Source organism: Daphnia carinata, chromosome 6 (assembly GCF_022539665.2).
Source record: "Daphnia carinata strain CSIRO-1 chromosome 6, CSIRO_AGI_Dcar_HiC_V3, whole genome shotgun sequence".
NCBI classification, from domain to species: domain Eukaryota; kingdom Metazoa; phylum Arthropoda; class Branchiopoda; order Diplostraca; family Daphniidae; genus Daphnia; species Daphnia carinata.
The window spans coordinates 3,196,360-3,209,489 of record NC_081336.1 but is presented as its reverse complement, the minus strand read 5'-3'; the positions used below and the strand labels follow the sequence as shown (position 1 = coordinate 3,209,489).

Sequence of the window (13,130 nt, the reverse complement as noted above, 5' to 3'; positions counted from 1 at the left end):
CGTAAACTTTGATTTTGAAAAGAATACTGTTTAAACTCAGATTTTTATTGTTTAACTACGTAACATCGAAAGCGTTGAAAAATCTAACTTTCTCTTTCCATGGCCGGGCATGGATGTCGGTATCCAGCTAAAAAAGGGAGCCTCGTCGTTTTTCTTTATTGTTGCCCCTCGACTCATTGCCCTTGAGTCATAGAAAAAAGAATATGCCAGGGTTCTTAGAGGTCTCCTAGCATGCCCCACGTTTTTCCCCGCTTTTTCTTTCAGTTATAATTGAGAAGTAGCTGACGGAACATCAACCAGCTCAGTAGAGTGTGCGTTGCTCCAGGACAATGAAGGAACTGTCGACGTACGTCAAAATTGCCATCAGTTTGGCTATTGCTTATTCTTTCTATCCACACGATTCATCACGACAATTACCAGCGTTTGTCAGCAGTCCATTAACGCAATTGCAACAATGGTTTTACGATGTTATCCGGCCGCGTATGGAACGCAATGTTATCGCCGTGCCAGAGGTCTTCATGACAACGGTAACCTTTTACAATTACCAACGAATGAGTTAACTTTAATTATTGATATTGATATTAATTAATTGTTATTGTTGTTATTCCAGCCGGAGATTATCGCCAATCGAGGCTATCCAGTGGAAATTCATCATGTCATCACTGACGACGGATACATTCTTGAGCTCCATCGCATACCGTTCGGGAAACGTGACACGCATCAGCATAATAGCACGTTCCAACGTCGAGCAGTTTTCCTGCAACATGGCATGATGGGTACCGATCATTTCTGGTTAGTCACTTCCAACAACAATTCACTGGGTAAGTTATGCAGTTACGTTTTGTACATTGTGATGTTCAGCAATATTTTTACGATTTTATTTGTATGGGACAGCGTTCCTCTTGGCTGACCATGGCTATGGTAATTCAAGTGAAATCATGTTAACAGAATTAGATGATTTAATTTATTTGTTTTATCGCAGACGTTTGGTTGGGAAATTCTAGGGGAAACACGTACGCACGCAAACACATCAATCTCAATCCCGATAAAGATGAAGCGTTCTGGGATTTCTCGTAAGGGCTGATTCAGTTAATTTTTGCTGTGCAAACCAAATTTGACTTGGATGATGATGGATTATTAATTTTTTAACAGCTGGGATGAAATGGGTCAATACGACATCCCAGCCAGCCTCGATTATGTTCTCAACGTAACTGGACAAGAGAAATTAGCTGCTTATTTCGGCTACTCACTCGGTTGTAGCGTGTTCTTCATGAGTGCTACCCAGTACCCACGCATTAACGATCAAGTTGACATCATGATTGGCTTGGGTCCCACTGTCAGCGTGGCGCATTTGAATAATTACTTCCGTTACATGGCACCGTTCGTGAATATCTATCAAGTATTTGTATATTCGTCACCCTATTTTAAGCTAAATTACTTAAAATTTGAATCTCTTTTTATTTTGGTTAGCTTTACCAACGATTGTTCGGTATAGGAGAAGTTCATACGAATGATGGAGTCTTACATTCCCTTACCCGTTTCATATGCGAGACTAGCGAACTTGGAGCTAAATTCGGCTATTTGTGGCTATCCCAAATTTTTGGCTATTCCGATGTTTTTGATCAGATGGATTACTACCGTCTGATCGGGCATTATCCAGCCGGGGGATCAGCTAACACCATGGTCCATCTTCTTCAAAACTACAATTTTGGCAAGTTGTTTCAATCATTAACTATTCAAATTAAAAATAGCTCTTAATGATATTTATCGTTTCTTACAGGTGAATCATTTCTTAAATTCGATTATGGGCCAGAACGGAATCTGGAGCGATATGGAACACCATACCCGCCTGAGTACAATCTCACGCTGGTGACTGCTCCTGTGTTTTTAGTTCACGCCGACAACGATCCTTTTGCTCCGCCACAGGTTTGCTGAAAACAATAATATTTTGTTTCTAATCTTGATAGACGTTTATTCTTGAGAAAATATTCATTTGTTTTCCAGGATGTCGCTTGGTTGAAGGGCAAGCTGGGAAATTTGAAGGGCTCCTTACGGGTACCGAGTCCAACGTTCAGTCACGGTGACTTTGTATGGTCACCACGAGTGGCCGAACTGGTTCATAAACCAGCCATCGATCTCCTGCCATCACCTTTTATCCATAAGGAAACTTACGCTCACATTTCAGCATAAGCTTTAACAAAAAAATTTATTTTTCGTTACCATTCATAGGGTTTGATTTTTAAATATTTTTCAAAGGCCAAAGATTAACGTTTGCCTTTAGGTTTTCCTTAATCCTCGAGCACAAGAATGATTATATTTTCGATATATATTTATTCGCAAGAACAGACACTTTCATGTGTTGATATTCTCCAGTACATTTTAAATCAAGATTTAAAGCCTGTGCACCCAAAATCCTGACTGTTTGTGACATTACGGACATGTCCACGTGCCAACAAATAATAAATTACATTCGCAATTCATTGCAACGAGAAACGGGCCATTCAATTTACTGCCGATTCCCCGTTTTCACTTTCAGCTATTGTCGTCATAAAAATGCAAATACTTTCAACCTTCTCTAGAGACACGTCGGCTCTTTAATTTATTGCTTTTTACATAATGTGGAGCCTTTCAAACGAAGAGAAAGTAGCTCGCATGGTTTCTCGAGTGATGTCAACTTTTTCAGATGCACCGTACCAAGTAACGCTGACGTCACCCGAGTTCGTGAAAACCCCACAGAGTTATTATTTGGCGTTCTTCTTTCAACCCCTTTTGCTTTCTATTTACATCTTTCCCTTTTCCATTATTCCCTAAATGAATTACAGTGATTTGTTAAAGTGAAAGCAGTGTTTTCTCCAATATCCTTACGGAAAGTGTTTTCCCTTTTGAGGATTTCCCTGTAATCGATTTGCCCATTTTCTTAACTTTAATTTGACAAGCTTGTTGATGCTTCTTCTCAGAATATCCAAACTATATCCTGTTTTAAGTATTCGCAACAGCTACTCAAGAATAAAGATGTTACCTATTTCTTAACCGAACCATTTTTGATGGCAATAACAGATGCTTGTCCTTGGCCGATACTCGGAGATCGTCCAAGACGGCCGGTGCGGACGAAACGTGCTTTCTTCTCTTAGTATTCACCTTTGATTTTTTCAAATGCGTTTTCTTTGGACCTTGTTTTATTTTCTTAATCAGTTGCTTCTGTGTTCGCATAGTGAACGCTTGCAGTTTCTCCGTACGCCCTTGAATATGCGCCTCGCGCCGACAGCAAAGTGTTAGGTCATGGTAGAGGTTATTATTTTTTACGTCATGTTTTTCTATCAGGACAATAATGTGTCCGATTATCTTATTCCTCCACTTTAGCCACGTGATGCAATATTTTTCTAAAGCTGACTTTGAACAGGTTTTATTGGAACTTTATCCTAACTAACCTGTGCAACTACCACTGATTTCCAATTTTAAAAATGGCAACAGGGTATGTTTCATCCAATGGGATTGACATTTGTCCTTTTCATTAAGCTTGCATGGTGTGTACTCTGTTACCACTTCTCCTTCATATTCCGAGCTCAAAGGACACCATTATTACAATGTAGTCTTAGTGTGTCAGCCTAAGGTGCGTGGATGTCGATAAGTGCACAATTATAACAAGTGAAAAAATGGTGGTAAGTTTATGTTTTATTCATATGCCCAATATAGAAGTCTGAATCTGAGAACTACAAAATCAACAGTTGTCTGCTAATTCCGTATACAAGTGGGGGAACTGTTGATAACTAGGGCTTTCTAGCTTGATTCCAGTATGCATCTTAACTGGACAATTAAGATTGCAATTCCTTGTCAAACACAAAGACACCTAGACCATCTCCAACACACTGCAAGTTTGTGTGGTGTTTAGCCAACTTGTTGATCGATTCTACTTGCTCTTTCAAGAATTCTTCCTCCAAATAGTTGGTAAGATGGGGATCGTTATGATCACTAGCCACCTTGTGCAAATCCATCAGGGATTGATTGACTTGCATTTCCAGATCAAGAACAAATTCTATGGCAGCCAGAGGAGTTGCCCATTCTTGTTGAGCAGGACGGTTGATGGCTGAGAAGACTACTCTGCCTCCACGAAGATTCTGGTATTTAATGAGCTTCTGAGCATGCTCATGTTCCTCTTCAGCAAATTCTTTGAAAAACTTGGCAAAGCCTTTCAGAGCCACATCATCTTGATCATAGTAGGCAGCCTAAAGAAAAAAGTTACAGAAGATTGTTTTTAAAATCTGCAATAAAATTTCAAAATATCTTTTGATATTTACCAAAGCCAAGTACTGATAATGAGCGGTCAGCTCGAGATTGATCTGCTTGTTGATGGAGGCTTCAGACTCCTCGTGATAGTTTTGACGGCATTTACTCACCATTTTTCTTTAGGTTATCTTTTTTTACTTGGGCTTAAGTAAAAATACAGAAATACTCAACCTTGCATAGAATGAGATTAACAAGTAGAAAGCTCGAAGGAACCTGCTTGTTCGTACACTGACGAAGCTGAACAGGAAAGACGAATGATTTTTGGAAGTGGAGCTGATCTTATATACTAACTGGGTCGCCATAGCAACCATCGGGTAAACTTTGAAAACGCCGACTCACGCTTACTCACGCCTCACACTATTTTGTTTTATGACGCAGTTGGTGATCGTCACCGCTTCCTAAGCAACGGAGAAAACAAAGCGTGATTTATGCGTGAAAGATATTCCAGTTATTTGCGAAATAAGGATATTGGTGTGATCCATCAGCCTTTCGAATTCAATTTAAAGTTACATGTAGGCAACTCGGTCATTTTAAAACAAGGAACAAATATTGTTCAACTTTAACTAACATAGAACTTAATCCATTTAATTTTAATGTGGCCCGGTAGCCTTTCCGAGGAATTCATTTATATTCTTCACCAAACGCATTTGCTTTTTCTATTATTTTTGCACTCGTCTCAGTAACTGGTGACCTACCTTTGATTATTGCTCCCAACAACAGGCGCCACGCTCAGTAACCCTGAAAACAATTGCGTGCGACAGCACGTCGCACTTGGCTGTAGGAATGCAACAGATAAACGTCACAGAGGATTCGCTTATTTGATGCTAAAGGCTAGGACGTCATTCGTCACGCTATTTGCCTAAGTACAGCCTCTCTCAATGCATTGCAAGGGCTTAAAATTCATATCTCATTGCTTACATATCTAGAAAAACGATGGGGTGGTGCAATAATCGCGACATATTAGACGCTGCTCTAGTCAGATTTGTTGTTGACAGAATATAAAGTTATCTCCGCCACACTCACGCGTATACTGCTTGCCATTTCCATGACCTTCAGTACGAATTTGGGGTTTTCCTGATTTCTATTCGTGCCTTTGCGTTTTCGATGTGTTAGCCAGTTGCGAAACTGAGATTTCGCACGGATTCGAGTTTTGCAAATCATGGCGAACAATGCACGTTCTTTAAATTATAGCAATCGTGACTACTGGTCAATATGATTCTATTTTACGTTTTTCCTCCTGTGCGCAAAGGGAAACATCCGTCCTATAAGAACGAACAGATCTGCTCGTCGTTTGTTAACCAAAGTTTTATTAATGAGATAAGAGATGACTTGCTACAAAACATAGCTCATTGTTAATTTTTTCATTGTGATAAAGACAATAAGCCTGATAAAAGTTCTAACACACAACTTATGTATAGAAAATCAAACTGCTAAAATTGCGTGCTTTTTTTTTTTGCTAGAAAACCAACTGTTAGCTGACAACGGATGGTTGCGAAACAAACTATTGTTGCACTCGAAGATCATGGATTCATTGCGAAGGTGCATGTTCCCATGTCGATGTTATGCGAACACACCAATAATATTTAGAAATTTTTGCCGTAACTACTATTATTGCTATTGTGCAGTTCCTGGTAATCATATATGTTGACATTGGTGCCCAAGTTGATCTCGGTTAAAGAAGAGAGGTTCCTTTTTATACAGGTGCAACAAGTCTCGACTCCGGGCTCTTCATAGAAATTTTGGCGGCGGTGGTTAGTAATTTTAATTCACATTTATTGTACTGGATAATAAGTAAGTTTGTGTTAGCATTACTTGTTTATTCACTCACTGACGATTGTTAACAGATCGGCTTCATAGAAACGCAAATTTTCATTTATTTAGATGCTCCAAATGTCGTCGCCATGGATTCCACGTTGAGAAAACACTCGGTCACAATACTGGACAGATGTGGCTACAAATATCGTCAGTATGGAAGCCTTGCAGAAACAAAAACTAGTTTGCCGAAAGCTTGCCTGGCACCCTTAAAAAACACAAGGATTGCGTACTTCTGAATTACGAATGCCAGTTCGCGGATAGGTGCAGCCATACGTGGAATGTCATGTCGCTAATTGTAGTTGTATCGTGTTTGGTAATCTGCAACTTGTTCACAACCTTATCCTTGCTCTTGTCAATGGACATCATGAATAATTAAAGCCTGACGTATCATTGGCATCCACTGCTACTGTGGTGTCCATGCCTCTGACCTTTTCTGTGTGCAAGAAGCTTACGAACCCGAGGTCTCAACTACACCGAGGGTAATGTTCTACTACCGTTTGCCTAACTGTGACTAACTACAAATGTGCAATTTAATTACTACGGCAGACGATGCTGCGAGATTTTGGTGATTCGCTTCGCCAGAAAATTTTATCCGGTTGGTATCTACGACGATTGAATATCGCAAAAGCACGTTTTCAGTAAGTTAATTGAATTGTATGTATTGTGTCTGTTATGATAATATGCGATTACGTAGGTCAACATAGTCGAAAGGCTCACTCTTCCTGTTTATTATTATGTTAATCCCCCCCAAAAATTGAGGAATATGTCTTGTGTCTGGAAAATAGGATTCAATAGGTTCTAGTAAGAATGGATGATCCTAGCATTTCCTGCATCCACTACATTTACTCTTAGCGATTACTGCTTGAGGTGCATTTTTGAGCAGATCTTATTTCCTTATATTTTTTTACAGAGTTACTGAACCCTTGCTTCGTTTGGTTCACTGAGATGGTTGTGACGAGACTGCGAACGTATGATGGAAGTTTCAGTACATATTCTGTTTAGCCTGTTTATCTTTTTTGTATGATAATGAACAAAAGGAACAATATATTTTTTCCAAGCCCTCATAGAGGCAAATAAATGCTTAAGGATATTTTCTTAAAGGGGATTGATGAAAACTGGTTTGTTTCAATTGTTTCATTGATTTTATTGGTTATGGTTTTATTGATTAACAATATGGGGCGTAGGCTCACTTTACAAAGCGTTTTATTACTGCGCAGCAGACGACATGTTTTGCATTCGTTGCCAACATCCATCGTGCTTAGTTGCGCTGTCCCTGAAGCTGGTTCGTTGAGTCCAGTGTCGTAAAAGCAGATGTCTGGATTAAGACTTCAGATTATAATTTTCATGGGTGTCCTATTCCTTAACTGCTAGTCGAGGTCCCAGAGGGACAATGACCTGTTAACATTCGAGTGCCACTGCTGGAGAGAGACCATTGAACTGTCGTACAATTCCTCCCAGGTAAGACAAGATGTCTACCTTACTGCAGTTCCTATTCTAATTTCCATTGTCAAATGCGTAAACTATCGCAATGCCATAGTCAACTAAACTTTTGGAAGCTACCAACAGGCAAAGCACAAACTGTTGAAATCAAACGATCCGGAACAACAGATTGCGTGGCCGTTTTGGCGCCACGAATTATTGCATATTGTATTTTCAATTGCATTAACCGCTACGCTACCGGATCTTTCAGAATGTCATATCATGTAGCAAATGGTACGGTATATTTTCCATTTGGATAAACACATCGCTGCACAGCTGTTCAAGACAGGTTTACGTTATAAGGTTAAATTGTCATCACATTTCACGCCGCATTGCCATAGCAGTAGAGCACAGTTTATATAGATAGCAATCGCCGGTGACCCGATGGACATTTGTCTTTTTATGGTAGCAAATTGCAGGAGGTGAGGTATGTCTAGACGGAATTTTCTTGCTCACCTTAAAATGTATTTCACAGGTTTTGCATTTACGTTGTGTCACGTAGACCATTCGTCGTTAACCGTTTTGGTTTCTTTCCAATACCAACAAAATGTGTTAAGTGGAATGCGCATCAGCTAGGAATATTAAGTAACAAAATTTACATTGATCAAGGCCTTTGCTTTGTATTAAAAGCTTCTGCAGTCTGCAGGCAACAGATGTAAAACGATTGCTTCGCGAATGCGTTTAACTATTCAGATAACTAAACGAAGCTTTGCAGCTCCAGTGATAACGGGACTTACGCAGTTTCTGGGGAATTTTACAAAAAGTATGTATGAAAATTAAACATAAAATTGTACGTCAATCGTTGCAAAGTATGTTTGCCGGTTTCATTTCAGATTGGAAAAAAATATTATTGGAGAAAAACCCATGTGGGTTATCAATTTTATGTTGCTGTACTAGAGCCCTGCATTTGACGTCCCAATGTTGTCGGTAATTGAATTAAAAAAAAATAATTTTAGGGAGTACCATTATATTAGCCCTGTTATAGAAGGTATTGCACGAATGTTGTGGAGGTAAATCACGCGAAGAAACGCCGTAAAACTCTGTAACATTAACAATTCGGTGGGTTAGGAATTCCATCGAATGTCCATAGAAAGCTCATGGAGTAGACTCCCTCGCTTTCGGCATTCCGCTAAAAGCGCCGTGTTATCTTTGAAAACGTAGGGTCAGATGGTCGGTGCTTGAATCCGCCGTGAAGACATAAGGAGAACAAGGTGTTAGCGAAAGACAATAGCAGCAGCACTGGTAATAATCCAAGGAGGCAACAACACCCCACAATAATTTGCTGATGGGTTTCAGAAAACTCCTCCTATAAAGGTCGAAGTCCAACCCCACTGACGGTGTATAAAGCCTACCCCAGACGGAGTAATTCCGGAGATCTTTTCAGATCTTTTGCGTCCTCGTCAACCCTCATCATCGAAAACTTTTTAATTTTTAAACGAAGAATCCAAAACAACAATGTCGAAACAACATGGTCTAGTTCTCATAGTCGTCGCCCTTGTGTTTCAAGGCTACTATGCTTGTGACAGCCATCCTGAAGAGCAATTACAAGTGAGCGAACACGAGCCTGATTACTACCTTAACTATGTTCGTGAATTGGTTCCTGACACGTTGCCCTACAGTGAACGCCTTTACTACCAGAACGTTCCAGGTATTTTTTTAAGTATTCTAAATGCAAGGTTTCAATGCTTTCACTAATGTTTTTGTGTCTCTGTCTCTTTAGTATATGACAATTCCTACCGCCAGTTAGAGGGACGAAATCGTCCCAACAAGCACCAAACCACCGTCAACCCATTTGAAAAATACTTCATCAGAAGTGAGTATTTTAAAGCTATCATTTACAACAAATCAGTGTAATTTGACTGGCTAACTTATGAGTCGATTGACATTAACCTGAAAAATTGTTTACCTAGAAATCGCCAATAGTGATCAACGAAAAAGCCAAGCAGAGAGTCGTTTTATTCTCGGCAGTTTGCTGAACGCAGCCCTCTTTAACAACCGGTTCCGCCCAGTAAACGCGTTCAGGCCATCGTTGAGTCGTACGTCTATTCGCCCATCTTTGCTGGAATCTTGCATAACGCCGAATGGTGATGCCGGCGTATGCACATCGGGTTCGGTATGCGCAATGTTTGGTGGACGGCCTAGCGGCTCCTGCATCTTGGGAAAAGTTTGCTGCATAAGTAAGATACATTTTTAGCATTAGTAACCTATGTAAAAAGTTTGGACTTCCCATTCTACGTCTAATAGACGAGATTAACAGCTGTGGCGGAACTATTACACTCAACAATACATACTGGCAATCGCCGCCCACTGAAATACTTGGCTCTACAATCTGCGCATTGAACATCAAATTAGACAGCAAATTCCTAGAACAAATAGCTAAGCCGATTTGCCAAATCCGGTAAGTTTACTATTTGGGGTGCATTTTCATTTGTCTCGCACCAAAAAAGAAGCAGCGAAAATACATTTAAATTGAATATTTTCTTTTGTTTTCTTCTTTTAGATTGGATTTCGTTTCATTCACCATCGCACAACCGATTGCCGGAACATGCACAGACACTTTTCAAGTTGGTGGGACTTCTACCGCTCCACCCATCATTTGCGGTGACAATAGCGGGCAACACAGTAAGCAATTATGTTTCTTACGTTGAGGTTGAATTTGATAGTTTACTGACTTGAAACATATTTCAGTGTACCTTGATGTTCCATCAACGGACCTTACTTCCTCTGATATTCAGCTCACATTCAATTTCGCACGGACAGGAACTGCGAGTTCGCGCCTATGGAACATCAAAATCGCACTGCTTCCATGCGGTGCTCCGTATCTCGGTAAGAAACAGTTGCCTAGTTTGATTTATCCTTCCCACGCCAATGAAGAGAAGTTGGAGATATATCGTTCATTTATCCTTTATTTATACAGCTCCTGTTGACTGTCTTCAATATTTTACATCACCATCAGGAAGAGTTAGCTCATTTAATTGGAAAGATGTTCCCGTCACTGCTGTCCGCCAGTTAAACAATCAAAATTATAACGCCTGTTTTAGAACTGAACTGATTGACCGAAAGGTTATCATTGTATTTATAGGGAATTACCACTCCTTGATCGATTAACACACATTATTTTAATTACGATATAGAAAGCTACGGAAATCTGCTTTTCAGTTTGCGCGACAACAAACGCTGGCGCCGGCTTTTCTGTTACCACTAACGCCGCCCTTGCTGGTAATTCCCTTTTAGGACTCGGAAATAATGTTCAAGGCTATTGCACCTACGACTTTCTTGGCATCCGTTCTGCAACCGATTCCATAACCGGTCTTGCAGGAGATCGTTTTTGTGGAGAACATCTTAACACAGCACGAGCGCCTCTTGGTGCAAGCACCAGCATCCAATTATGCAGTGAGTTGGACACGTATTCTCAGCATGGTGTTTAAACTAACGGACTGCCGTAATCGTACTATTATTCTTACAGCCCCGATTAAACCCTTTAAGGTTATTTACGTAACTGATGGTACCGAAGCGGCAGTTGGTGCACCGGCATTAGTAGCGACTCCAGCCGACACTAACAATGTGGGATTTTGCATTGACTACCAAGAAAGAGCAAATTAAACGTAAGCTTACATTTACAGTTGCTATACACCAAATCACTTGTTAGTCGACTGCGTACGCTTCCTGAGGTTAACTACTTTTTCTGACAGATGCTGCCCTACTTCAACATGTTCCCCCTTACAAAGCATTCGCATTCCTTAATAATCAAAACTTGCTCAAAACCAAATTCAGAGGCAAAAGCAAATGTGCGACGAAAAGTTGATTTTTGCATATGTTTGAAAAATAGTCTACTCAAGATCATTATTACTTGTATCGTACTGACAAGTAATTGATGCGTTACCGGTAATAGGTATTACTGCAAAAAAAAAAAAGAGTAGCATGTATTTTTTATAAAATTTGTTCATTTAACAATACAAAAAATCCCTTAAAAATGTCGCCATTTATCTTCCATCACACTACTCGCACAGGCAACAGCAGTATCAAAAACGGAAGCCGTGTAAACAAGTAGCCTGTCTTCTCGATAAATGTCGAGACTGCATTAATAAATTGCTCGGTTGCTTGCGAAAACTTTTACACACGTCATTGTTGTTGTTGTTTTGATTTATAGTTGAATTTCATTGCGGCATCGATCCCTGAACCTTCGGCGTGTATTACCGCTGCTCAACGATTGAGCTATAATAATGGTAATTATATTGCAAGTGTAAACAAGTTATCTTGAATTTACTGGCAAACGTTTAATGTAAAAAATGTGATTCATGGTTCAACGGTTGAGCATCATTTTTCTGTTTTACTGCTATCGCCTTCTATCGGTCACGTTACTAGTTTATTCTCTACTACACTGATCGAAAAAAATTTTTAAGCCCGACTAAATAAGTCCGACTAAATAAGCCCGACTTTTCTCGGTCGGGCTTAAATTTTTTTTCTGAAAAAACTGACACTCATCGGAATTGGTTGAATTTCGCAGGGTATACTCAAAATTGAATGCTGATCCGAATAAATTGCTACTTTTTTTTACGAAGTTAATTATTTTTGAAATACACCGAGTATTTGACGCAATGCTAGCGCACCATTACGCTACAGCGCTACTGCGATGCTTATCTTGTCGGGCTTATTTTAAAACCTTTCCAAACGGTATTTCCACTAGATGGCGTGCAGATTCATCAGCCTCCGAAATGGAACTATTGTTATTTTTTGTTGTCATGTGATTCTCATTGTTTACTTTGTTTTTACGTTGACAACGTGTATTTGAGTTTCCCTCGTCTGAATGGTATTATGGCAATCGCCATCTACCGGTCGATAGCAGTAAAACAGAAAGAAAGGCCGATATTTTTTTTTTTTTTTTGGGGGGGGGGGGGGTTAAAACGGATTGCCATAGATTGCATCAAACTTCACCCATTCGGCAAGTCAAGTGTGCATATGTTTTTCTTTGATAATTATTTTATTTTGCTACTATGCTTGGTAAACTGCAATCCTGCCCAATATTTTTGCCTTTGCATTTTAGGTCTCCTCTTAGGTGATCTATACCTGATCCTGTGTTTTAAAGTGATCTGCTTTCACAGCTACATTTCTGTGTTCTTTTCTGTTGGTCTATGGTTCTGAATTGAGGCAAGTATATCTATTATGCTATGTCACTAAGTACTATAGGGAAGGGAATAATTGAAGTTGATTGAGGTCTATTCTGATTCTCCTGATATCCATCTCAACAGGTTTTTATTTGCTTTTCAACATCCATTTCATAGTGGTACATGTGGCTTTGATTAATATTACTATAAAGACTGCCGAAAATGGGTGTGTTACGGAAACCCAGAAATGGCATAGGTTCAACATTAAACATGGATTAGGTACTTTTCGGTTTTTTGTCTATCGTAAAAGTATTTTTAATGCTATTATTTTGCATTCACAGAATTTTAGCGGGGGATCAAGTCAAGTCTGGAAGTGTTACAGGATGGAAGAGTGAGCCTACAGTTGAAAAAACACAGAGTGCATTACCATTAAGGTATGAGGTAAAG

The 13,130-nt window shown here is 39.6% G+C and overlaps 3 protein-coding genes and 2 long non-coding RNA genes across 8 annotated transcripts; 4 read left to right on the top strand and 1 right to left on the bottom strand.

Moving 5' to 3' along the window:
• The first annotated feature begins 57 nt into the window (after window positions 1-57).
• LOC130689574 (gastric triacylglycerol lipase-like) lies at window positions 58-2,492 on the top strand. Its single transcript, XM_057512522.2, has 8 exons — window positions 58-527; window positions 611-821; window positions 895-921; window positions 983-1,073; window positions 1,153-1,399; window positions 1,471-1,711; window positions 1,781-1,926; window positions 2,005-2,492. The coding sequence occupies exons 1-8, from the start codon at window positions 330-332 to the stop codon at window positions 2,188-2,190; spliced, it is 1,347 nt and encodes a 448-aa protein (XP_057368505.1). The 5' UTR covers window positions 58-329; the 3' UTR covers window positions 2,191-2,492.
• Window positions 2,493-3,652: 1,160 nt separating this feature from the next.
• LOC130689614 (soma ferritin-like) lies at window positions 3,653-4,454 on the bottom strand. The gene is made up of 2 exons (XM_057512570.2): window positions 4,296-4,454; window positions 3,653-4,223 (listed from the first exon to the last, which is right to left on the bottom strand). The coding sequence occupies exons 1-2, from the start codon at window positions 4,395-4,397 to the stop codon at window positions 3,813-3,815; spliced, it is 513 nt and encodes a 170-aa protein (XP_057368553.1). The 5' UTR covers window positions 4,398-4,454; the 3' UTR covers window positions 3,653-3,812.
• Window positions 4,455-4,465: 11 nt separating this feature from the next.
• LOC130689633 (uncharacterized) lies at window positions 4,466-7,148 on the top strand. 3 transcript variants are annotated; one of them, XR_009000766.2, is made up of 5 exons: window positions 4,592-5,915; window positions 5,986-6,035; window positions 6,166-6,578; window positions 6,646-6,737; window positions 7,010-7,148. It is a non-coding gene; the product is annotated as an uncharacterized LOC130689633 (long non-coding RNA). The 3 variants fall into 3 exon arrangements; XR_009000767.1 differs by having other exon boundaries at window positions 4,466-4,598; window positions 4,663-6,578; XR_009421210.1 differs by having other exon boundaries at window positions 4,592-6,578.
• Window positions 7,149-7,664: 516 nt separating this feature from the next.
• LOC130689634 (uncharacterized) lies at window positions 7,665-8,444 on the top strand. Its single transcript, XR_009421159.1, has 3 exons — window positions 7,665-8,005; window positions 8,081-8,163; window positions 8,218-8,444. It is a non-coding gene; the product is annotated as an uncharacterized LOC130689634 (long non-coding RNA).
• A 273-nt stretch (window positions 8,445-8,717) lies between these two features.
• On the top strand, window positions 8,718-11,262 carry LOC130689572 (uncharacterized). 2 transcript variants are annotated; one of them, XM_059495726.1, is made up of 9 exons: window positions 8,718-9,238; window positions 9,299-9,391; window positions 9,489-9,755; window positions 9,823-9,976; window positions 10,079-10,200; window positions 10,267-10,404; window positions 10,496-10,641; window positions 10,713-10,971; window positions 11,045-11,262. In XM_059495726.1, exons 1-9 carry the CDS (start codon window positions 9,034-9,036, stop codon window positions 11,179-11,181), a joined length of 1,521 nt encoding a protein of 506 aa, XP_059351709.1. In that variant the 5' UTR covers window positions 8,718-9,033; the 3' UTR covers window positions 11,182-11,262. The 2 variants fall into 2 exon arrangements, with proteins under 2 accessions (XP_059351709.1, XP_057368501.1); XM_057512518.2 differs by having other exon boundaries at window positions 8,719-9,226.
• The last annotated feature ends 1,868 nt before the right edge of the window (window positions 11,263-13,130 follow it).